Genomic DNA, 26,925 nt, shown 5'->3' with positions numbered 1-26,925 from the left:
GTAATTTACCTTATTAAAAATTCATAAAATTTTTATGATCTATGTATTACAGAAATTAACATATTAAAAGTTCATATCTAAACTAACATAAAGACAAAGAATAATTAAACTTTTATTTAGAGAATCACAAAGCTAAATTTTCTAAAATATCTTATATTTATAATAAACTTAATAATTTTAATATGTATTTGTTTTTAATTGCATTTTTAACTATTTTAATAAATGCATATATGTTAATTATAGAGATTAATGTTGATAAGATCAAGAAATCTACTCCAAATATTATAAAAAAGGAAGATATCCTTTTATTTGAGAAATCATTTGATTGACCGCTCACAATTGATAAAATGATATAATAATATAGTACAAGCAAACCCATCATTACCAAAAAAGCTACCATTTTAAATATTTTTCTAGATTTATACAAAAATCTAATTAACGTAACACTTGCTATCAGAATAACAGAGTTTATAAGTGAAACTATAATAATCTACTCTTCATTGTACTGTTAATCAAATATCGTTGATATGCTTAATGAGTGAATTACTCTTAAGTAGAAAATGCTAAATCTTAGTGCTCTAGATTCTTAACTACTGTAAACAAAGAAAATACTGCTAAAATTGTGAAAAATTAATATCTTTTTCAATAAAGAGGTCTGCATTAATTTTTTAGTATTTTTTGATCCTTTTAATATTTCAACTATATCCTTTTATTATTCTTTACTTTATTTGCTTTTGTCTTCAATATTCTTTGCTTTTATATCCTTAGCTTATTCAGTAATGATGTTCGGTTAACCGAATTTTAATTCCTATTTATTATCTTTTGAACTCAGATATATGCTTTAAATGCTTTGGTTTTCAGATAAAGACTACAAGTTCTAAACTTTTTGGTTGTTTATATCATTTTATTATTATTAAATAAATAATTTACTTCCTTGATAATCATTTTCAGGTATTTTTAGGTTTATATTTGATTACGTTCCTCTTTAAGATTATTATCTTAATTGCAAGTAATTTATAAAAACAGTCGATTCCTTTTATTATAATTTATCCGATTCTTATTTTTATTAATTTAGTTGTAGTTGATTTTACTCATTTGTAATTTTTTAATCAAAATTTTCAAAATTTGCTAAAGATATTGGATTGATTTTTGACATAGATCCTACAAATGTAATTTTATTCTTAGAATCTAGCAAATGACCATAAATGCAAAGTCCTATTTGGATTAGTGTTACTGAACTAAGAATCCAAAATACAGCATACTCATAGAATGTTGTAAAATTAGAAATATTTTATATTCCCTATGAGCCAAATGCAGTTTTTAAATTTTTATTATCAAGAAGGTCTTATAAATCTTCTGCAATAGTTGTTGGATTTTGATTTTTACAAACACAGGTATATGATCCACTTAGGGTAGATTAAATCAATTTACAATCTGATTGAGTCCATTTTGATTAAGAATTTTGCTACAAGCAAGTTAAATTATATTTTGATGGTTTAATATTCGAAAATTAAAGACTAAGAGAATTATTAAACTCTTAACTAGTGGCATTATTTATATTTTAGATAAATGGTTTTACCACAGAATTTATAGAAATTTATATACCAGGAGTCGTGTTTTAAAGTTAATTTATATATGACTAAAAGCCTTCAGTATTAATAAAAGGGTTATAAGAATAGTTAGTCAAGACAACATTATAAATGTTTGAATCATTTTATGATGGCTAGTTTTATATAAACATGTATTTTTAAAGATTCTTAGATGTTATTTACTCTGTGTTTATAGAGATTAAATTTCCTTGTAATTAAAGGTCTCCTTAATTGGGAAGGGTAATTTTGTTTAATAGATTTCCTATTTAATCTGATAAATTCATTTGTTGTTGCAACATGGTTTGATTAGAAGAAAGGGATCTAAAAGAGTCTAAAATATTTGAATAATCTTCTTAATTTTTTAAAAGTCTTTTACCATTATTGTTACTTTGCTACTAAAGCGTTTATGATGCCTCTTGGGTAGTTGAGTTCAATATTTTAAAGCAATCAATCAAATTCTATAGAACAATATCGTTATTATTAAATAATTTATTATTATTGTTTTAATTTGCAATTTTTTGCTGTGAGTTTTGCAAAGTTGTACTAACATAGTCAAGGACTTTATAACTTTAGGTTTGATAATTATTATTTATGGAAGCTTGAAGAGCTGCTATAACTTTATTTCCATAAGTAGACAAAAAAGAATTACTCGAAAGCCTATTTGAATAGCTTATAATTGACTATACTAACATTTACTTTCTGAAGTTAATAGAATCTAGATTGTAAAGAGTAGTGTTCTTAGTTAATTCTTCACCAATAATGCATAAATTAATGAGCATTTAATTTACTTTTATATTTTACTATGAAAGCGCAGAACCTATTAAACTCAATAATGTCTACTCATCTCCCTAGAATGGAGAAACATTCACTTATATAGTAGTATTAAAGACAGCTAAGTAAGAATCCATAGCTTGACCCATAATTACTATATTTCCTGAAGGGAGATTGGTAATAATTTTGGACTGTAAACTCTAATCCTGTAATTATCTTCTTAGGATATTTTAAGGGATTTATATTTCTTTTTGTACATCAGAGGTCTGGTTATAATAGAATAATTAATAAGTTATAGGATTATTAAGGGCTACGCAACCGTTAAATTGAATAGTGAATTAGGTAGTTAAAGCCTGACCACTTGAAGGAGTAACAGAAAGAACACAATTTGAAGGAGGTAAGTTTATATTAAAGTTTGTTACACTTAAACTAGGCATTATATTGGCAGGATTATATACAGTAAATCTGATTTGAACAATTATATTATCTGCTTTTATATCAGAAAAATAATCCCAAATTCTAAATTTAAGTTTATAATAATCAAATTTAATTACTCCTACAACTAAATTATTGTAGAGAATTGCTCCAGCATAAGTTAGAATGTCCGAAGGTACATTTGAGCCATAAATAAGAGTTGCATGAATATCTTCGTTTATGTTAATCTGTTATAATTACCTAGGGTCATCAAATACAACCAAGAGAGGAGGAAGATCTGTCTCTGCAAAAATAATTAAAGAGCTATACTAGGAAGTTCTAGAATCTTTAGATCCTTAAATAGTGAAGCTGAGGATTTAATAAGGGTTGAAAGTACCACCATCGATTGTAATATTCTAAGTATTTTATGGTACATAAACTTCCTTTTTATATGTGTAACATTAGTTATCCCCATTTTATACTTACAAAGATCTGCAATGCCAACTTAGTTGTATTCCTTGTGAAGTGTTAGGATCTTGAATTTCATAATCTCGTGCCAATCCAATTAGAGTAAGATTGTTTTTATAATTAACAAGCATATCAGATCCATTTTAGATCAGAATCTAAAGTTATGTTACCGTGTAAGGTACAGATAAAGTATTTGTATTACTAATAGATGCATCGCTACTAATTTACACAGAAACCTAAAAAATATTAAATAATTAATAGTTAATAGTATAATAAAAATATTTTACCTAAATATCTAAATTTGTACTAGGAGGTATAGCATAAGGTTGTACTTCTAATAATATCTATTGATCATTGAATTTAGTTAAACTTTTGTTAAGAGAAGCTAGAGCTGAAGAAGTAATTTAGATTTCAATCTAATCTTAAAAAAATTGAATCCCATTCAAATCACATGATTAGATAGTAAAAAAATATGTGATTTACAAGTCCATATACCTATTGAGTTAAATAATATAAATAAAATAAAAATAATAATTTAACAAAAGATAAAATTATGTTTTACTTATTATTTTTTTATTTTTCTAAAAAAATATTTTTTTATATTTATTTATAAAGATATTAATTTAAGTTATGGATATTAGGTGGGTAGAATGTCATATAAAAAAAATAATTAATATATTATTTAATTTTTAAAAAATTATTACTATTGATTTGCTAAAAAAAAAATATTTTTTAAAAATAAAATAATATTTAATTAATTAAATTAATGAAATTTTATTTTAAATAATAACAAGAAAAAAATAATTTTATTTTTGTAAATATTTTTTTTACCTATATATTGGAGGATAATTATTTTAAATTTGGCTTATAAAAATTTGCTTCTTTTATTAATATGTGGTTGTAAAAGACAAGGTGTTGCTTTAAGAGACTTTGAGAATGTAGGAGATCTTAATAGATATGTCAGTATTTGCGGGAATAGTTTATTTTGGGATAAACAAAGTAAAACTTTGATTATCGTTAGCTTTAGTTATAATATCTAATAAGGTCAGCATAACTATTTAACTGAAATTTTACGGGTTAGATAATATCCATTTTATATTTAAGAAACCTCTTCCTGCATCATTTTATGGTGTTTAAATTTAGAATTAGATGTCATTACAAGAATTTACAACTTAATTGTATAGAACATTCACTTAAGGAGTAACTGGTTGCTAAACATAAGAAATCAAATAAATTGTATCAATTTTTGAACTAACTCCTTAGAATTAAAGTATCTAAGCAGTGGTAGTTATAGTTATGACTTAGTTAACCATTAAATTAGCATCTTAACCTATTTTTAAGAATATATTATATTAATATTGAATTCAATTTTTAATAAAATATACTTAATGTCACAATGATTTAAGATAAACTGATAGAGCATGTACTAGAGCCTAGCAAATTTAGCGTAACAGCGTCAAATATTTAATTACATTATAGCCCAGGTATAGGAACTAAATTAATTCCTAATTCCAGAGTTAATGTTGGACTTGAGCTTGAAAAAGTAGCCTAAACAACTGCTATATTATTTTAGCTACAATAATAAAAGTTGAGATTTCTACTATCTACTTATAGTCCGGGTTATGGCGAAGGTTCGCATAAATTATTACTATTAAGCTGCATTCCAGGATAACAATCTTAACACTTGTTAATCTAAGATGGAGAGCAAGATCTACAAGTACTAGGGCAATTAAAACAACTGTTGTAAATAGTCTAAATACATAATTTGCAAGTATTATTGATTAGTTAATAGTTATTAGGGCATATTTAAAGACATTAAAATTATGATTAATTTGGTTAATTTATAACAGGGTAGTAATTATTAATACAGGATTGGCAGTTTGAAATTGAGCTATCAGTACAAGTTTAGCAAGGAGAAGTACAAGGAAGGCATTGATTATTGTTAATATAACCGTTACATTAACAAGAAGCATGGTTAACATTTAAAGTGAATCCTGTAAAACAAGCTGTACAAAAAGTTGCTGTGTCGCAATTGCTGCAATATTACATACAGTTTTGGCAATTACCTTATGGATCAATATACTGGCTAGGTTAGATACATGACGGATAACACTAAAATGAACCATTAACGAAAGCGTAAGTATAACCACTATCACAATTTGTACAAGTATTCCCATTAGTACATACATTACAATGAGTAAGACAGGGTTAGCAAGTTTATTATGAAGAGGCATCTACTACTTTCGAGTATTATCTTTAACCACACTTTAATACACACGAACCTCTGATAAGATCGTAGCCGCTTTAACAAGATTGGCAATTCCCCGAAGGACAATCACCCATGCATCCAATCGGACACTTTTAAATATTTTAAAAGAAAATGATTGCATCTAAAAATAAAAGACATAATAATATATTCAAATTATCTAATTAATTAATTAGTGGCTATTAAAATGGCTAAAAAATAAACTAAGTTGTTTAAAAGTACAGCGAAAATAAATTAATTTTATTAAAAAAATATATAAAAACTAACAGATAAAGTTCTGAATAAAATAATAAGCTCGAACTTTGCTAGCATTTATGTTAAAAAAATGATTATGAGGAAAAAATAACTTCTAAAATGAAAAAATCAATAAAATTTACTTTGTAGTAAATCAGAACCTATAGATTTGAAAGCCAAATAAAAGCCACTGAATTATCTTATTCGAATCTAGTAATAAGAATGGAACTTGAACTATATTTATTTGTTAAGCTAGTCAAATCTATATTTGCGAATACATTTTATACACGAAAATTATGGCAACCAGTTGGTTAATCACGGGGGTAATCTGAAACATTTAAAGATAGAGTTTATTAAGCTTATGAATTCCAACTAGAAGTAAAATTTAATCCTACAGGTTTAATGGGGGTATATAAATTAAAGCTTATGTATATATTATTTATATACTATAACATGCTATCTCCATTAATCTCAAAATTTATGTTTTGATAATTTGAATCATTTGTTTAAATTAAATTATCACAACTAGGTTATCTAATATTAACACGTGCGTTCGCGAAATCGCCATTAAAACTAGCTGCCCTTAATTTATATGTGGTTGTATCTTAAATTTTAGCAGCATCAAAAGTAGTAGAAGTATTAATTTTGCATGAGTAGCCTAAATTTCATTTAAGTTTTAATAGTTGGTTACGTTTATAATTTTAGAATTTAAAATTTACCCAGAGGTGCAGTAGTTGGTTAAGTTTTTTAGAGAAGGAATGAGCAATCCTATGCTTAGACTATTTTTAAAGCAAGCAAAATGCCTATAAATATTTACATTTATCATTAATTTAATGAATAAAAAAGAAAGATTATCCTTACAAAATATTAACATTTTTGCTCAAAACTTTGATAAGCTTGATGGAAATTGATTAGTGTTATTTACTAATTTAATTAATTGTTTTTTTAAGGTTTTCAAAGAATTCTTTCTTAATAACTATCAATTACAATTAATTTACTTTTTATTTGTTTCTATTTTTGACTTAAAGTAGCAAGTTAATCACTATTTATAACATAAATTAATATGAATATAATTTACTTTTATTTACAATTTGACTGCAATATATATATCACTTTTCTTACATATATAATTTGTTTCTTTTAAATTACTTCTAAGGAAGATACAAAGAATTTTAGAAAGAAAAATTAAATTGTGACCATTAGAAAAAGAAGCAATCAAAATCCAGGTATTAAATCTCTCTAAATCATCATACTAATAATTTTGTAATTTTATCCATTAAATATTATTTTTATATGTCACTTATTATGAAATAGATTTTTTAGTAATTTATTAAAAAATCTGATTTTTATATTTTATTATAGAATTAAAATTAATAATTTAATTTATTATAATTTCAAAAATAAATTATTTTTTACATCTTAATAATTTGGAAAATCATAAAAACCTATACAATTTTTAAAAACCAAGTTAACTCGAAATCACTTGCCTAAATTTATGCATTTTTGCAAGTAATTTACTTTATTCAAAATTCATAAAATTTTTATGATCTATGTATTACAGAAATTAACAGATTAAAAGTTCATATTTAAACTAACAAAAAGACAAAAAAAATAAAACTTTTATTTATAAAGTCACAAAACTAAATTTTCTAAAATATCTTATATTTATAATAAACTTAATAATTTTAATATAAATTTGTTTTTAATTACATTTTTAACTATTTTAATAAATGCAATTATGTTAATTATAGAGACTAATGTTGATAAGATCAAGAAATCTACTCCAAACATTATAAAAAAGGAAGATATCCTTTTATTTGAGAAATCATTTGATTGACCGCTCACAATTGATATAATGATATAATAATATAGTGCAAGCAAACCTATCGTTATCAAAAAAGCAACTATTTTAAATATTTTTCTAGATGTATACAAAAATCTAATTAACGTAACACTTGCTATCACAATAGAAGAGTTTATAAGTGAAACTATAATAATCTACTCTTAATTGTACTGTTAATCAAATATTGTTGATATGCTTAATGAGTGAATTACTCTTAAGTAGAAAATGCTAAATCTTAGTGGTCTAGATTCTTAATTACTGTAAACAAAGAAAATACTGCTAAAATTGTGAAAAATTAATATCTTTTTCAACAAAGAGGTCTCCATTAATTTTTGAGTATTTTTTGATCCTTTTAATATTTCAACTATATCCTTTTATTCTTCTTTATTTTGTTTGCCTTTGTCTTCAATATTATTTGTTTTTTTATTTTCAGTAATGATGTTGGGTTAATCCAATTTTTATTCCTATTTATTATCTTTTGAAGTCAGATATAGGCTTTAAATGCTTTGGTTATCAGGTAAAGACAATAAGTTCTAAACTTTTTGGTTGTTTATATCATTTTCTTATTATTAAATAAATAATTTACTTCCTTGATAATCATATTCAGGTCTTTTTAGGTTTATATTTGATTGCGTAGCTCTTTAAGATTCTTATTTTGATTGCAAGTAATTTATAAAAACAGTCGATTCCTTTTATTATAATTTATCTGATTCTTATTTTTATAAATTTAGTTGCAGTTGATTTTACTTATCTGTAACTTTTTAATCAAAATTTTCAAAATTTGCTAAAGATATTGGATTGATTTTTGACATAGATCCTACAAATGTAATTTAATTCTTAAAATCTAGCAAATGACCATAAATGCAGAGTCCTATTTGGATTAGTGTAACTGAACTAAGAATCCAAAATATAGCATACTCATAGAATGTTGTAAAATTAGAAATATTTTATATTCCCTATGAACCAAATGCAGTTTTTAAATTTTTATTATCAAGAAGATCTTTTAAATTTTCTATAATTGTTGTGGGATTTTGATTTTTACAAACACAGGTATATGATCCAATTAGGGTAGATTAAATCAATTTACAATCTGATTGAGTCCAGTTAGATTAAGATTATTGCTACAAGCAAGTTAAATTATATTTTGATGGTTTAATATTCGAAAATTAGAGACTAAGAGAATTATTAAACTCTTAACTAACTGTGGCATTATTTGTATTTTAGATAAATGGTTTTACCACAGAATTTATAGAAACTTATATACCAGGAGTCGTGTTTTAAAGTTAATTTATATATGACTAAAAGCCTTCAGTATTAATAAAAGGGTTATTAGAATAGTTAGTCAAGACAACATTATAAATGTTTGAATCATTTTATGATGGCTAGTTTTATATAAACATGTATTTTTAAAGATTCTTAGATGTTATTTACTCTGTGCTTATAGAGATTAAATTTCCTTGTAATTAAAGGTCTCCTTAATTGGGAAGGGTAATTTTGTTTAATAGATTTCCTATTTAGTCTGATAAATCCATTTGTTGTTGCAACATGGTTTGATTAGAAGAAAGGGATTTAAAAGAGTCTTATGATGCCTCTTGGGTAGTTGAGTTCAACATTTTAAAGCAATCAATCAAATTCTATAGAACAATATCGTTATTGTTAAATAATTTATTATTATTGTTTTAATTTGCAATTTTTTGCTGTGAATTTTGTAAAGTTGTATTAACATAGTCAAGGACTTTATAACTTTAAGTTTGATAATTATTATTTATGGAAGCTTGAAGAGCTGCTACAACTTTATTTCCATAAGTAGACAAAAAAGAATTACTCTAAAGCCTATTTGAATAGCTTATAATCGACTATACTAACATTTACTTTCTGAAGTTAATAGAATCTAGATTGTAAAGAGCAGTGTTCTTAGTTATTTCTTCACCAATAATGCATAAATTAATGAGCATTTAATTTACTTTTATATTTTACTATGAAAGTGCCGAACCTATTAAACTCAATAATGTCTACTCATCTCCCTAGAATGGAGAAACATTCACTTAAATAGTAGTATTAAAGACAGCTAAGTAAGAATCCATAGCTTGACCCATAATTACTATATTTCCTGAAGGGAGATTGGTAATAATTTTGGACTGTAAACTCTAATCCTGTAATTATCTTCTTAGGATATTTTAAGGGATTTAAATTTCTTTTAAAGCATCAGAGGTCTGGTTATAATAGAATAATTAGTAAGTTATAGGATTATTAAGGGCTACGCAACCATTAAATTGAATAGTGAATTAGGTAGTTAAAGCCTGACCACTTGAAGGAGTAACAGAAAGAACACAATTTGAAGGAGCTAAGTTTATATTAAAGTTTGTTACACTTAAACTAGGCATTATATTGGCAGGGTTATATACAGTAAATCTGATTTGAACAATTATATTATCTGCTTTTATATCAGAAAAATAATCCCAAATTCTAAATTTAAGTTTATAATAATCAAATTTAATTACTCCTACAACTAAATTATTGTAGAGAATTGCTCCAGCATAAGTTAGAATGTCCGAAGGTACATTTGAGCCATAAATAAGAGTTGCATGAATATCTTCGTTTATGTTAATCTATTATAATTACCTAGGGTCATCAAATACAACCAAGAGAGGAGGAAGATCCGTCTCTGCGAAAATAATTAAAGAGCTATACTAGGAAGTTCTAGAATCTTTAGATCCTTAAATAGTGAAGCTGAGGATTTAATAAGGGTTGAAAGTACCACCATCGATTGTAATATTCTAAGTATTTTATGGTACATAAACTTCCTTTTTATATGTGTAACATTAATTATCCCCATTTTATACTTACAAAGATCTGCAATGCCAACTTAGTTGTATTCCTTGTGAAGTGTTAGGATCTTAAATTTCATAATCTCGTGCCAATCCAATTAGAGTAAGATTGTTTTTATAATTAACAAGCATATCAGATCCATTTTAGATCAGAGTCTAAAGTTATGTTACCGTGTAAGGTACAGATAAAGTATTTGTATTACTAATAGATGCATCGCTACTAATTTACACAGAAACCTAAAAAATATTAAATAATTAATAGTTAATAGCATAATAAAAATAAATTTTACCTAAATATCTAAATTTATACTAGCAGGTATAGCATAAGGTTGTACTTCTAATAATATTTATGGTTCATTGAATTTAGTTAAACTTTTGTTAAGAGAAGGTAGAGCTGATGAAGTAATTTAGATTTCAATCTAATCTTAAAAATATTGAATCCCATTCAAATCACATGATTAGATAGTAAAAAAATATGTGATTTACAAGTCTATATACCTATTGAATTAAATAAATAAAATAAAAATAATAATTTAACAAAAGATAAAATTATGTTTTACTTATTATTTTTTTATTTTTCTAAAAAAATATTTTTTAATATTTAATTTATAAAGATATTAATTTAAGTTATGGATATTGGGAGGGATAGAATGTAATATAATAATTAATTTATTATTTAATTTGCATAGATAATAACAAGAAAAAAATAATTTTATTTTTGTAAATATTTTTTTTACCTATATATTGGAGGATAATTATTTTAAATTTGGCTTATAAAAATTTGCTTCTTTTATTAATATGTGGTTGTAAAAGACAAGGTGTTGCTTTAAGAGACTTTGAGAGTGTAGGAGATCTTAATAGATATGTCAGTATTTGCGGGAATAGTTTATTTTGGGATAAACAAAGTAAAATTTTGATTATCATTAGCTGTAGTTATAATATCTAATAAGGTCAGCATAACTGTTTAACTGAAATTTTACGGGTTAGATAATATCCATTTTATATTTAAGAAACCTCTTCCTGCATCATTTTATGGTGTTTAAATTTAGAATTAGATGTCATTACAAGAATTTACAACTTAATTGTATAGAACATTCACTTAAGGAGTAACTGGTTGCTAAACATAAGAAATCAAATAAATTGTATCAATTTTTGAACTAACTCCTTAGAATTAAAGTATCTAAGCAGTGGTAGTTATAGTTATGACTTAGTTAACCATTAAATTAGCATCTTAACCTATTTTTAAGAATATATTATATTAATATTGAATTCAACTTTTAATAAAATATACTTAATGTGACAATGATTTATGATAAATTGATAGAGCATGTACTAGAGCCTAGCAAATTTAGCGTAACAGCGTCAAATATTTAATTACATTATAGCCCAGGTATAGGAACTAAATTAATTCCGAATTCCAGAGTTAATGTTGGACTTGAGCTTGAAAAAGTAGCCTAAACAACTGCTATATTATTTTAGCTACAATAATAAAAGTTGAGATTTCTACTATCTACTTATAGTCCGGGTTATGGCGAAGGTTCGCATAAATTATTACTATTAAGCTGCATTCCAGGATAACAATCTTAACACTTGTTAGTCTAAGATGGAGAGCAAGATCTACAAGTACTAGGGCAATTAAAACAACTGTTGTAAATAGTCTAAATACATAATTTGCAAGTATTATTGATTAGTTAATAGTTATTAGGGCATATTTAAAGACATTAAGATTAAGACTAATTTGGATAATCTTTAACAAGGTAGTAATTATTTATACAGGATTGGCAGCTTGAAATTGAGCTATCAGTACAAGTTTAGCAAGGAGAAGTACAAGGAAGGCATTGATTATTGTTAATATAACCGTTACATTAACAAGAAGAATTGTTAGCATTCAAAATGAATCCTGTAAAACAAGCTGTACAATAAGTTGCTGTGCTGCAATTGCTGCAATATTACATACAGTTTTGGCAATTACCTTATGGATCAATATACTGGTTAGGTTAGGTACAAGATGGATAGCACTAATTTGAACCATTAACGACAGCATAAGTATAACCACTATCACAATTTGTACAAGTACTCCCATTAGAACATAAATTGCAATTAGTAAGACAGGGTTAGCAAGTTTATTATGAAGAGGCATCTACTACTTTCGAGTATTATCTTTAACCGCACTTTAATACACACGAACCACTGATAAGATCGTAGCCGCTTTAACAAGATTGGCAATTCCCCGAAGGACAATCACCCATGCATCCAATCGGACACTTTTAAATATTTTAAAAGAAATGATTACATCTAAAAACAAAAGACATAATAATATATTCAAATTATCTAATTAAATAATTAGTGGCTATTAAAATGGCTAAAAAATAAACTAAATTGTTTAAAAGTACAGCGAAAATAAATTAATTTTATAAAAAAAATATATAACATTTATGTTAAAAAAATGACTATGAGTAAAAAATAACTTCTAAAATAAAAAAATCAATAAAATTTACTTTGTAGTAAATCAGAACCTATAAATTTGAAACCCAAATTAAAGCCATATTAGTTTAATCTAAAAATCTAGTAATAAGAATGGAACTTGAACTAAATTTATTTGTTAAGCTAGTCAAATCTATATTTGCGAATACATTTTATACACGAAAATAATGGCAAGTAGGTGGTTAATCACGGGGGTAATCTGAAACATTTAAAGATAGAGTTTATTACGCTTATGAATTCCAACTTGAAGTAAAATTTAATAATACAGGTTTAATGGGGCTATATAAATTAAAGCTTATGTATATATTATTTATATACTATAACGTGCTATCTCCATTAATCTCAAAATTTATGCTTTGATAATTTTGATCATTTGTTTAAATTAAATTATCACACGTAGGTTATCTAATACTAACTATTGCGCCCGTGACATTGCCATAAAAATTAGCTGCCCTTAATTTATACTTGGTTGTATCTTAAATTTAAGCATCACTGAAATTTACAGATGTATTAATTTTGCAGGAGTAGCCTAAATTTCATTTAAGTTTTAATAGTTAATTGCGTTTATAATTTTAGAATTTAAAATTTACCCAGAGGTGTAGTAGTTGGTTAAGTTTTTTAGAGAAGGAATGAGCAATCCTATGCTTAGACGATTTTTAAAGCAAGCAAAATGCCTATAAATATTTACATTTATCATTAATTTAATGAATAAAAATGAAAGATTATCCTTACAAAATATTAACATTTTTGCTCAAAACTTTGATTAGCTTGATGGAAATTGATTAGTGTTATTTACTAATTTAATTAATTGGTTTTTTAAAGTTTTCAAAGAATTCTTTCTTAATAATTATCAATTATTACAATTAATTTCCTTTTTATTTGTTTCTATTTTTGATTTAAAGTAGCAAGTTAATCACTATTTATAACATAAATTAATATGAATATAATTTACTTTAATTTAGAATTTAACTGCAATATATATCACTTTTCTTACATATATAATTTTTTCTTTTAAATAATATCTAAGGAAGATACAGAGAATTTTAGAAAGAAAAATTTACATTGTAACCATTAAAAAATCAATCAATCAATATCCAAATATTAAATTCTCTCTAAATCATCATTAATATTTGATGGTTCGATCTTTTTACTGATTTGAAACCATAAATTAACTCATTATTTATTTGATATATTTATTTTATATCACTTACATTTTTAAGCTATAAATTATTTTAATTTTAAAAATACTAATTTTTTAATTTTATCTATTAAATATTATTTTTAAATTAAATCTATTATTGTAAATTAGTTTATAGCAAAATGCCATTCAAAAATTCTATCGTTTATATGTCACTTATTATGAAATAGATTTTTTAGTTATTTATTAAAAAATCTGATTTTTGTATTTTAAAATAGAATTATAATTAATAATTTAATTTATTATAATTTCAAAAATAAATTATTTTTTTACATCAAAATTTTTAATTTAGCTAAATTATTGAATAAAAAATCTCTAAAATTTAAAATTAATTTTTACAATAATATTTTAGATTTTTGTAAGGTAATTAATTAAAATGTTAAACGTTCATATCTAAAACCAAACAAAATACAAATAAAAATGTAAAAATTATTTATTATCTTTTGAATTGAGATATATTCACTAAATGCTTAGGCTATCAGATAAAGATTACATATATCTTTTTTTTATCATCAAACAATAACTTACTTCTTTATAATCATAATCGTGTTTTTTTAGGTTTATATTTGATTTCTTTTCTCTTTAATTAAGATTATTGTTATTATTACTGAAGAAATCTATGCAAATAGTCAATTCCTTTTATTTTTAGTCTTATTTTTATTAATGTAATTAATTGTAGTTGATATTATTCATCTGCAAATTTTTAATTAAAATTATCAAAATTCACAAAGATATTGGATTATCTTTTGTCATAGATATTACAAATGCAATTTATTCTTTGAATTGTGCGTTTTACCATAAACACAATTCTATTTCGATTAATGTAACTGAACTAAAATTTAAAAATATTGCATACTCGTAGAATGTTTTAAATTTAGAAATATTTTATATTTTCAGAGGCAAATATAGTTTTTAAATGTTTATTATCACGAATATCTATCTTATAAATCATCTTCAAAGCTGTGGGTTTTTGATTTTTACAAACAAATGTATATGAGTTAATTTGACTAAATAAATCAATTTACAGTCTTACTGAGTGCATTTTGATTATGATTACGGCTAAAAGCAAATTATATTAAATTTAGATGTTTTTATTTTCAAAAATTAATGCATAATTAAATTATTAAATCCTTAACTTGAGGAGATATTTACCACAAGATTTATAGAAATTTATAAATCAGGACTTGTTTTTAAGGTTAAATTATTATTAAATGCAATCAGTTTGAATAAAAGGATTATCAGAATAGCTATTCAGTACAGCATTATATATATTTGAATTATTTTATTATAGCTAGTTAAAAGATAACGTATTTTAAAAGATTCTTAGATATCGTTTATAATGTGCTAAGATATTAAATTTCGTTGTAGTAGAAGCTCTACTTAGTTGGGAAGGATAATTTTGTTTAGTAGATTTCCTTTTAAGTCATATAAATCCATTTGTTTTTGCACCGTAGTTTGTGATAAAGTATTTCTAATAAGCCACTAAAGTATTTAGGTAGTAGATTTCAATATTTTAAAGCAATCAATTAAACTCTAAAAAAATATGTCACTATTATTAAATAGTTTATTATGTTTGCTTTATTAATTTTCACTTTTTTGTTGTGAATTTTATAAAATTATGGTAGTTTAATTAAGGATGCTCTTATTAACTTTAGAATTGACTTGAAGAGCTGCTATAATTTTATTTGCATAGATAGCCAAAAATAATTATTCTAAAGTATATCTTTTTAGCTTATAATTGCGTCGACAAATAATTACTTTTTTAATTAACTGAATCTAGATTGAAAAGAGCAGTCAGTATTCTTAGCTATTCCGCTACCAAAAACACATAAATTGATTATATTTAATTTATTTTTGTACTTAGATATTAAAGAGCTGAATCAAATAAACTCAATAGTGTCTACCTTTGATCAGAATCTAAAGTAATGATAGTGTATAAGGAAAAAATAGATTATTTGAATTAATAATAAATGTATCACTGATAGTTTACACAGTGACCTAAAAAATATTAAATATTTAATAATTAATACCTTTAAAAAAATTATATCTAAATTTATATTAATAGCTATAAGATCAGGCTGTATGCCTAATTGGATTTATAGCAAAATGCCATTCAAAAATTTCGTCTTTTGGAAACGACTATATAAGTAAATCGAATTTAATTACACACATTCGTTTTTAATTAATTAATTGTTTAGTTAAGCTAAGTAGAAATAAGAAAATTCAAAAAAGTAATTAAATCTGATTGAATAAAAATATATAATATAAAATGAGACAACTGCCCCACGGGGCATACATAAAATTTTTTAGATTGGGTCTGGGGTCGGTTACAATTATTATTTAATATTTTGGAAAATATAAAAAACCATGGTAATTTTTAAAAACTAAAATAATTCGAAAATACTTTCCTAAATTTATGCATTTTGAGATATAGTTTACCTTACTCAAGATTCATAAAATTTCATGATCTATGCATTACAAAAATTAACATATTAAATGTTCATATTATAAACTAACATAAAGACAAACAATAATGAAACTTTTATTTAGAACATCACAAAGCTAAATTTTCTAAAATATCTTATATTTATAATAAACTTAATAATTTTAATATAAATTTGTTTTTAATTGCATTTTTAACTATTTTAATAAATGCATATATGTTAATTATAGAGACTAATGTTTATAAGATGAAGAAATCTACTCCAAACATTATAAAAAAGGAAGATATCCTTTTATTTGAGAAATCATTTGATTGACCGCTCACAATTGATAAAATTATATAATAATATAGTATAAGCAAACCCATCATTACCAAAAAAGCAACTATTTTAAATACTTTTCTAGATTTATACAAAAATCTAATTAACGAAACACTTACTATCAGAATAACAGAGTTTATAAGTGAAACTATAATAATCTACTCTTCATTGTACTGTTAATCAAAAATCGTTGATATGCTTAATGAGTGAATTACTCTTAAGTAGAAAATGCTAAATCTTAGTGGTCTAGATTCTTAACTACTGTAAACAAAGAAAATACTGCTAAAATTGTGAAAAATTAATATTTTTTTCAACAAAGAGGTCTGCATTAATTTTTGAGTATTTTTTGATCCTTTTAATATTTCAACTATATCCTTTTATTATTCTTTACTTTGTTTGCCTTTGTCTTCAATATTATTTGTTTTTTTATCATTAGCTTATTCAGTAATGATGTTCTGTTAATCCAATTTTTATTCCTATTTATTATCTTTTGAACTCAGATATATGCTTTAAATGCTTTGGTTATCAGATAAAGACTACAAGTTCTAAACTTTTTGGTTGTTTATATCATTTTCTTATTATTAAACAAATAATTTACTTCCTTGATAATTATCATCAGGTCTTTTTAGATTTATATTTGATTGCGTAGCTCTTTAAGATTCTTATTTTGATTGCAAGTAATTTATAAAAACAGTCGATTCCTTTTATTATAATTTATCTGATTCTTATTTTTATTAATTTAGTTGTAGTTGATTTTACTCATCTGTAATTTTTTAATCAAAATTTTCAAAATTTGCTAAAGATATTGGATTGATTTTTGACATAGATCCTACAAATGTAATTTTATTCTTAGAATCTAGTGTATTACTATAAATACAGAGTCCTATTTGGATTAGTGTAACTGAACTCAGAATCCAAAATACAGCATATTCATAGAATGTTGTAAAATTAGAAATATTTTATATTCCCTATTAACCAAATGCAGTTTTTAAATTTTTATTATCAAGAAGATCTTATAAATCTTCTGCTATAGTAGTGGGTTTTTGATCTTTACATAGACAAACATATGATCCACTTAGGGTAGATTAAATCAATTTACAATCTGATTGAGTCCAGTTTGATTAAGATTGTTGCTACAAGCAAGTTAAATTATATTTTGATGGTTTGATATTCGAAAATTAAAGAGTAAGAGAATTATTAAGCCCTTAACTAAAGGTATTGTTTACATTTTAGATAGACGGTTTTACCACAGAATTTATAGAAATTTATATACCAGGAGTCGTGTTTTAAAGTTAATTTATATATGAATAAAAGCCTTCTGTATTAATAAAAGGGTTATAAGAATAGTTAGTCAAGACAACATTATAAATGTTTGAATCATTTTATGATGGCTAGTTTTAAATAAACATGTATTTTTAAAGATTCTTAGATGTTATTGACTCTGTGCTTATAGAGATTAAATTTCCTTGTAATTAAAGGTCTCCTTAATTGGGAAGGGTAATGTTGTTTAATAGATTTCCTATTTAGTCTGATAAATCAATTTGTTGTTGCAACATGGTTTGATTAGAAGAAAGGGATCTAAAAGAGTCTGAATAATCTTCTTAATTTTTTAAATGTCTTTTACCATTATTGTTACTTTGCTACTAAAGCGTTTATAATGCTTCTTGGGTAGTTGAGTTCAATATTTTAAAGCAATCAATCAAATTCTAAAGAACAATATCGTTATTCTAAAATAATTTATTATTATTGTTTTAATTTGCAATTTTTTGCTGTGAGTTTTGCAAAGTTGTACTAACATAGTCAAGGACTTTATAACTTTAAGTTTGATAATTATTATTTATGGAAGCTTGAAGAGCTGCTATAACTTTATTTCCATAAGTAGACAAAAAAGAATTACTCTAAAGCCTATTTGAATAGCTTATAATCGACTATACTAACATTTACTTTCTGAAGTTAATAGAATCTAGATTGTAAAGAGCAGTGCTCTTAGTTATTTCTTCACCAATAATGCATAAATTAATGAACATTTAATTTACTTTTATATTTTACTATGAAAGCGCCGAACCTATTAAACTCAATAATGTCTGCTCATCTCCCTAGAATGGAGAAACATTCACTTATATAGTAGTATTAAAGACAGCTAAGTAAGAATCCATAGCTTGACCCATAATTACTATATTTCCTGAAGGGAGATTGGTAATAATTTTGGACTGTAAACTCTAATCCTGTAATTATCTTCTTAGGATATTTTAAGGGATTTAAATTTCTTTTTGTACATCAGAGGTCTGGTTATAATAGAATAATTAGTAAGTTATAGGATTATTAAGGGCTACGCAACCATTAAATTGAATAGTGAATTAGGTAGTTAAAGCCTGACCACTTGAAGGAGTAACAGAAAGAACACAATTTGAAGGAGGTAAGTTTATATTAAAGTTTGTTACACTTAAACTAGGCATTATATTGGCAGGATTATATACAGTAAATCTGATTTGAACAATTATATTATCTGCTTTTATATCAGAAAAATAATCCCAAATTCTAAATTTAAGTTTATAATAATCAAATTTAATTACTCCTACAACTAAATTATTGTAGAGAATTGCTCCAGCATAAGTTAGAATGTCCGAAGGTACATTTGAGCCATAAATAAGAGTTGCATGAATATCTTCGTTTATGTTAATCTGTTATAATTACCTAGGGTCATCAAATACAACCAAGAGAGGAGGAAGATCTGTCTCTGCAAAAATAATTAAAGAGCTATACTAGGAAGTTCTAGAATCTTTAGATCCTTAAATAGTGAAGCTGAGGATTTAATAAGGGTTGAAAGTACCACCATCGATTGTAATATTCTAAGTATTTTATGGTACATAAACTTCCTTTTTATATGTGTAACATTAGTTATCCCCATTTTATGCTTGCAAAGATCTGCAATGCCAACTTAGTTGTATTCCTTGTGAAGTGTTAGGATCTTGAATTTCATAATCTCGTGCCAATCCAATTAGAGTAAGATTGTTTTTATAATTAACAAGCATATCAGCTCCATTTTAGATCAGAATCTAAAGTTATGGTACCGTGTAAGCTACAGATAAAGTATTTGTACTACTAATAGATGTATCGCTACTAATTTACACCGAAACCTAACAAATATTAAATAATTAATAGTTAATAGAATAATAAAAATAAATTTTACCTAAATATCTAAATTTGTACTAGGAGGTATAGCATAAGGTTGTATTTCTAATTATATTTATTGATCATCGAATTTAGTTAAACTTTTGTTAAGAGAAGGTAGAGCTGATGAAGTAATTTAGATTTCAATCTAATCCTAAAAAAATTGAATCCCATTCAAATCACATGATTAGATAGTAAAAAAATATGTGATTTACAAGTCCATATACCTATTGAATTAAATAATATAAATAAAATAAAAATAATAATTTAACAAAAGATAAAATTCTGTTTTACTTATTATTTTTTTATTTTTCTAAAAAAAAATATTTTTTAATATTTAATTTATAAAGATATTAATTTAAGTTATGGATATATTGGGTGGGGTAGAATGTAATATAAAAAAAATAATTAATATATTATTTCATTTAAAATTTTTTTAATTTAAAAAATTATTACTATTGATTTGCTAAAAAAAAATATTTTTTAAAAATGAAATAAAATAGAATTAATTAAATTATTGAAATTTTTATTATAAATAATAACAAGAAAAAAATAACTTTATTGTAGAAAATATGTGAAATTAGCTTTTTTTACCTATATATTGGAGGTTATTTACTTTAAAATGGGCTAATAATAATTTGCTTCTTTTATTAATATGTGGTTGTAAAAGACAAGGTGTTGCTTTAAGAGACTTTGAGAGTGTAGGCGATCTTAATAGATATGTCAGTATTTGCGGGAATAGTTTATTTTGGGATAAACAAAGTAAAACTTTGATTATCGTTAGCTGTTGTTATAATATCTAATAAGGTCAGCATAACTATTTAACTGAAATTTTATGGGTTAGATAATATCCATTTTATATTTAAGAAACCTCTTCCTGCATCATTTTATGGTGTTTAAATTTAGAATTAGATGTCATTACAAGAATTTACAACTTAATTGTATAGAACATTCACTTAAGGAGTAACTGGTTGCTAAACATAAGAAATCAAATAAATTGTATCAATTTTTGAACTAACTCCTTAGAATTAAAGTATCTAAGCAGTGGTAGTTATAGTTATGACTTAGTTAACCATTAAATTAGCATCTTAACCTATTTTTAAGAATATATTATATTAATATTGAATTCATTATTTAATAAAATATACTTAATGTCACTATGATTTATGATAAATTGGTAGAGCATGTACTAGAGCCTAGCAAATTTAGCGTAACAGAGTCAAATATTTAATTGCATTGTAGCCCAGGTATACTAACTAATTTAATTCCGAATTCCAGAATTAATGTTGGACTTGAGCTTGAAAAAGTAGCCTAAACAACAGCTATATTATTTTAGCTACAATAATAAAATTTGAGATTTCTACTATCTACTTATAGTCCGGTTTAGGGCTAAGGTTCGCATAAACCATTACTATTAAGCTGCATTCCAGGATAACAATCTTAACACTTATTAATCTAAGATGGAGAGCAAGATCTACAAGTACTAGGGCAATTAAAACAACTGCTGTAAATAGTCTAAATACATAATTAGCAAGTATTATTGATTAGTTAATAGTTATTAGGGCATATTTAAAGACATTAAGATTATGATTAATTTGGATAATCTTTAACAAGGTAGTAATTACTAATACAGGATTGGCAGCTTGTAATTGAGTTATCATTACAAGTTTAACAAGGAGAAGTACAAGGAAGGCATTGATTATTGTTAATATAACCGTTACATTAACAAGAAGCATTATTAGCACTCAAGGTGAATCCTGTAATACAAGCCGTACAAATAGTTGCTGTGTCACAATTGCTGCAATATTTCATACAGTTTAGGCAATTACCTTTTAGATCAATATACTGGCTAGGTTAGGTACATGACGGATAACACTAAAATGAACCATTAACGAAAGCGTAAGTATAACCACTATCACAATTTGAACAAGTATTCCCATTAGCACATACATTGCAATGAGTAAGACAGGGTTAGCAAGTTTATTATGAAGAGGCCTCTACTTTCAAGTATTATCTTTAACCACACTTTAATACACACGAACCACTAATAAGATCGTGGCCGCTTTAGCAAGATTGGCAAATCCCCGAAGGACAGTCACCCATGCAGCCAATCGGACACTATTAAATATTTTAAAAGAAAATGATTACATCTAAAAACAAAAGACATAATAATATATTCAAATTATCTAATTAAATAATTAGTGGCTATTAAAATGGCTAAAAAATAAACTAAGTTGTTTAAAAGTACAGCAAAAATAAATAAATTTAATAAAAAATATATAAAAACTAACAGATAAAGTTCTGAATAAAATAATAAGCTGGAACTTTGCTAGCATTTATGTTAAAATAATGACTATGAGTAAAAAATAACTTCTAAAATGAAAAAATCAATAAAATTTACTTTGTAGTAAATCAGAACCTATAGATTTGTAATAAAAATTATAGTCGGTGTATTATCTTATCTTAATTGAGTAATAAAAATGGTACTTGAACTAAATTTATTTGTTAAGCTAGTCAAATCTATATTTACGAATATATTTTTACTAGGTAAAGCAGGGCAATCAGGTAGTAATGGAAAGTTCTAATCTTTAAAATTGAAAGATATAGTTTATTACTCTTATGAATTCCATCTTGAAGTAATATTTAATCTTTAAGGTTCATTACATAAATAATCAAAGCTTATGTATATATTATTTATATACTATAACATGCTATCTCCATTAATCTCAAAATATACGCTTGGTTGTAATGGAGTTCTTATTTTAATAAGAGTACATTAAGGTGAATTAGTAGATACAAATACCTCGCTGAAAGAGCCATTTTCTAAATTAGCTTGCCCTAAGTTATACGTCCTTTTATCTGAAATTAAAGCAGCATCGAAAACTTTAGATGTACTAATTATGCATGAGTAGCCTAAATTTCATTTATTTTAATAGTTGGTTGCGTTTATAACTTTAGAATTTAAAATTTACTCAAAGGTTCAGTGGTTGGTTTAGGTTATGAGAGAAGGAATGAGCAATCCTATCCTTAGACTATTTTTAAAGCAAGCAAAATGCCTATAAATATTTACATATATCATTAATTTAATGAATAAAAAAGAAAGATTATCCTTACAAAATATTAACATTTTTGCTCAAAACTTTGATAAGCTTGATGGAAATTAATTAGTGTTATTTACTAATTATATTAAATGGTTTTTAAAAGTTTTCAAGGAATTCTTTCTTAATAATTATCAATTACAATTAATTTACTTTTTATTTGTTTCTATTTTTGATTTAAAGTAGCAAGTTAATCACTATTTATAACATAAATTAATATGAATATAATTTACTTTTATTTACAATTTGACTGCAATATATTTATCACTTTTCTTATGTATATAATTTGTTTCTTTTAAATTACTTCTTAGGAAGATACAAAGAATTTTAGTAAGAATAATTTACATTGAAACCATTAAAAAATAATCAATCAATATTCAAGTATTAAATTACTCTCTCAAAATCATCATTAATATTTGATGGTTCGTTCTTTTTATTGATTTGAAACCATAGATTAACTCGTTTTTTATTTGATATTTTGTAATTTTATCCATTAAATATTATTTTTAAATTAAATCTATTATTGTAAAGTAGTTTATAGCAAAATGCCATTCAAAAATTCAGTCGTTTGGATGTTACTGATAATGAAATTGATTTTTAGTTATTTATAAAAATCTGTTTTTTATATATTATAATAGAATTATAATGAATTAATAATTTAATTTATTATAATTTCAAAAATAAATTATTTTTTTTTTACATATTTTCTGTAATTCCTCAAAAAAATAGAGGTTGAGTAAGGTCTCTGACTATCTAATATATGTTATCTTTTGTCATAGATAGTACAAATGCAATTTATTCTTAGAATCGTGCGTTCTACCATAAAAACAATTTGATTAATATAACTGAACTAAAATTTAAAAATATTTCATACTAGTAGAATGTTTTAAATTTAGAAATATTTTATATTCCCAAAGGCAAATATAGTTTTTAAATGTTTATTATCATGAATATCTATCTTGTAAATCATCTTCAAAGCTGTGGATTTTTGATTTTTACAATCGAATGTTATGAGATAGTTTTGCTAAATGAATCAATTTACAGTCTAACTGAGTGTATTTTGATTTAGAAAGATTATGGCTAAAAGCAAATAATATTAAATTTAGATGATTTTATATTTTGTAAGGCCTCTGACTATCTAATATATATTATCTTTTGTCATAGATAGTACAAATGCAATTTATTCTTAGAATCTTGCGTTCTACCATAAAAACAATTTGATTAATATAACTGAACTAAAATTTAAAAATATTGCATACTTGTAGAATGTTTTAAATTTAGAAATATTTTATAGATGCAAATATAGGTTTTAAATGTTTATTATCATGAATATCTATTTATAAATCATCTTCAAAGCTGTGGGTTTTTGATTTTTACAAACGCATGCGTATGAGCTAGTTTTGCTAAATAAATTAATTTATAGTCTTATTGAGTGCATTTTGATTAATATTATGGCTAAAAGCAAATAATATTAAATTTAGATGATTTTATATTCTGTAAGGTCTCTGACTATCTAATGTATATTATCTTTTGTCATAGATATTACAAATGAAATTAATCTTAGAAACATGCGTTTTACCATAAAAACAATTATATTTCGATTAATATAACTGAACTAAAATTTAAAAATATTGCATACTCGTAGAATGTTTTAAATTTACAAATATTATATAGAGGCAAATATAGTTTTTAAATGTTTATTATCATGAATATCTATTTATAAAATATCTTCAAAGCTGGTTTTTGATTTTTACAAACGCATGCATGCATATGAGCTAGTTTCGCTAAATAAATTAATTTACAGTCTTATTGAGTGCATTTTGATTAAGATTATGGCTAAAAGCAAATAGTATTAAATTTTAGATGATTTTATGTTCAAAAATTTATGCGTAATTAAATTATTAAATTCTTAACTAAAGGCGATATTTACCACAAAATTTATATTAATTTATATATCAGCACTTGTTTTTAAAGTTAAATTATTATTAAAAGCAATCAGTTTGAATAAAAGGATTAGCAGAATAGCTAGTCAGTACAGCATTATATATATTTGAATAATTCTATTCTAGCTAGTTAAAAGATAACGCATTTTAAAAGATTCTTAGATGTTGTTTATAATGATCTTAGAGATTAGATTTCCTTGTTGTAGAAGCTCTACTTAGTTGGGAAGGATAATTTTGTTTAGCAGATTTCCTATTTAGTCATATAAATCAATTTGTTTTTGCACCATAGTTTGTGATTAAGTATTGCTAATAAGCCACTAAAGTATTTAGGTAGCAGAGTTCAATATTTTAAAGCAATCAATTAAACTCTAAAAAAACCTGTCGCTATTATTAAATAATTTATTATGTTTGCTTAATTAATTTTCACTTTTTTGTTGTGAATTTTATAAAATCATGGTAATTTAATTAAGGACGCTCTCTTTAACTTTAGAATTGACTTGAAGAGCTGATATAATTTTATTTGCATAGATAGTAAAAAAGAATTATTCTAAAGTATATCTTTTTAGCTTATAATTGCGTAGACTTATAATTACTTTTTTAAATTAACTGAATCTAGATTGAAAAGAGCAGTCAGTATTTTTAGCTATTCCGCTACCAAAATTATAAATTGACTAGATTTAATTTATTTTTGTACTTAGCTATTAAAGAGCTGAATCAAATAAACTCAATAATGTCTACTACCTTTGATCAGAATCTAAAGTAATAATAGCGTATAAGGAAAAAATATATTATTTGAATTAATAATAAATGTATCACTGCTATGTTTACAGAGTGACCTAAAAAACATTAAAAATTTAATAATTAATACCTTTAAAAAAATAATATCTAAATTTATATTAACAGCAGCTATAAGATCAAGCTGTATGCCTAATTGAATTTAATTTAAATTATTGAAAATTGTTTAATAAATATAGCTGCTCTTTTTTTTATTTAAAATATCACAAACCAACCATTAATTATAGCATGATTTGTGATATTTCAAATGATTTTTATATTAATTAATAAGTTAATTAAATATGAACATTTTATTATTCTTCATCTTAATTCATTTCTTTATATTTGATTATAAAATGCTTACGAAAAATAATCAAAATACTTAAAACTTTTATTTATGTTATTTTTTTAAAGAAAATTTTTTAAAATCTCTAAAATTAACAATTTTTACAATTATTATTTAATATTTTGGAAAATATAAAAAACCAACCATGGTAATTTTTAAAGACTAAGATATTTCGAATATACTTTCCTAAATTTATACATTTTCATAAAATTTCATGATCTATGCATTACAGAAATTAAAATATTAAATGTTCATATCTTAAACTAACATAAAGACAAACAATAATGAAACTTTTATTTAGAAAATCACAAAGCTAAATTTTCTAAAATATCTTATATTTATAATAAACTTAATAATTTTAATATATATTTATTTTTAATTGCATTTTTAACTATTTTAATAAATGCAAATATGTTAATTATAGAGATTAATGTTGATAAGATCAAGAAATCTACTCCAAACATTATAAAAAAGTAAGATATCCTTTTATTTGAGAAATCATTTATTTGACCACTTACAATTGATAAAATTATATAATAATATAGTACAAGTAAACCCATCATTACCAAAAACGCAACTATTTTAAATATTTTTCTAGATTTATACAAAAATCTAATTAACGTAACACTTGCTATCACAATAACAGAGTTTATAAGTGAAACTATAATAATCTACTCTTCATTGTACTGTTAATCAAAAATCGTTGATATGCTTAATGAGTGAATTATTCTTAAGT

The 26,925-nt window shown here is 24.1% G+C and overlaps 3 protein-coding genes across 3 annotated transcripts; 1 reads left to right on the top strand and 2 right to left on the bottom strand. All coding sequences in view use genetic code 6, as the record gives it.

Annotated features, from left to right (window-relative positions):
- Window positions 1-124: 124 nt before the first annotated feature.
- On the bottom strand, window positions 125-13,587 carry TTHERM_00860450 (REJ domain protein; the record flags this gene model as incomplete). Its single annotated transcript, XM_001017012.2, has 12 exons — window positions 125-3,478; window positions 3,530-3,737; window positions 4,074-4,572; window positions 4,628-5,600; window positions 5,886-6,400; window positions 6,462-6,545; window positions 7,845-10,650; window positions 10,704-10,911; window positions 11,151-11,649; window positions 11,705-12,677; window positions 12,912-13,426; window positions 13,488-13,587. The coding sequence occupies 12 exons, from the start codon at window positions 13,585-13,587 to the stop codon at window positions 125-127; spliced, it is 10,734 nt and encodes a 3,577-aa protein (XP_001017012.2).
- Window positions 13,588-16,177: 2,590 nt separating this feature from the next.
- On the top strand, window positions 16,178-16,522 carry TTHERM_000860449 (hypothetical protein; the record flags this gene model as incomplete). Its single annotated transcript, XM_012797870.1, has 2 exons — window positions 16,178-16,242; window positions 16,294-16,522. 2 exons carry the CDS (start codon window positions 16,178-16,180, stop codon window positions 16,520-16,522), a joined length of 294 nt encoding a protein of 97 aa, XP_012653324.1.
- A 456-nt stretch (window positions 16,523-16,978) lies between these two features.
- Window positions 16,979-17,681, bottom strand: TTHERM_00860440 (hypothetical protein; the record flags this gene model as incomplete). The annotated part of the gene is made up of 2 exons (XM_001017011.3): window positions 16,979-17,020; window positions 17,073-17,681. The coding sequence occupies 2 exons, from the start codon at window positions 17,679-17,681 to the stop codon at window positions 16,979-16,981; spliced, it is 651 nt and encodes a 216-aa protein (XP_001017011.3).
- Window positions 17,682-26,925: the final 9,244 nt, after the last annotated feature.

This window comes from Tetrahymena thermophila, assembly GCF_000189635.1.
Source record: "Tetrahymena thermophila SB210 genomic scaffold scf_8254627, whole genome shotgun sequence".
In the NCBI taxonomy this organism is placed as follows: domain Eukaryota; phylum Ciliophora; class Oligohymenophorea; order Hymenostomatida; family Tetrahymenidae; genus Tetrahymena; species Tetrahymena thermophila.
The sequence above is the reverse complement of the archived record's forward strand: the minus strand, read 5'-3'. Positions and strand labels throughout refer to the sequence as shown.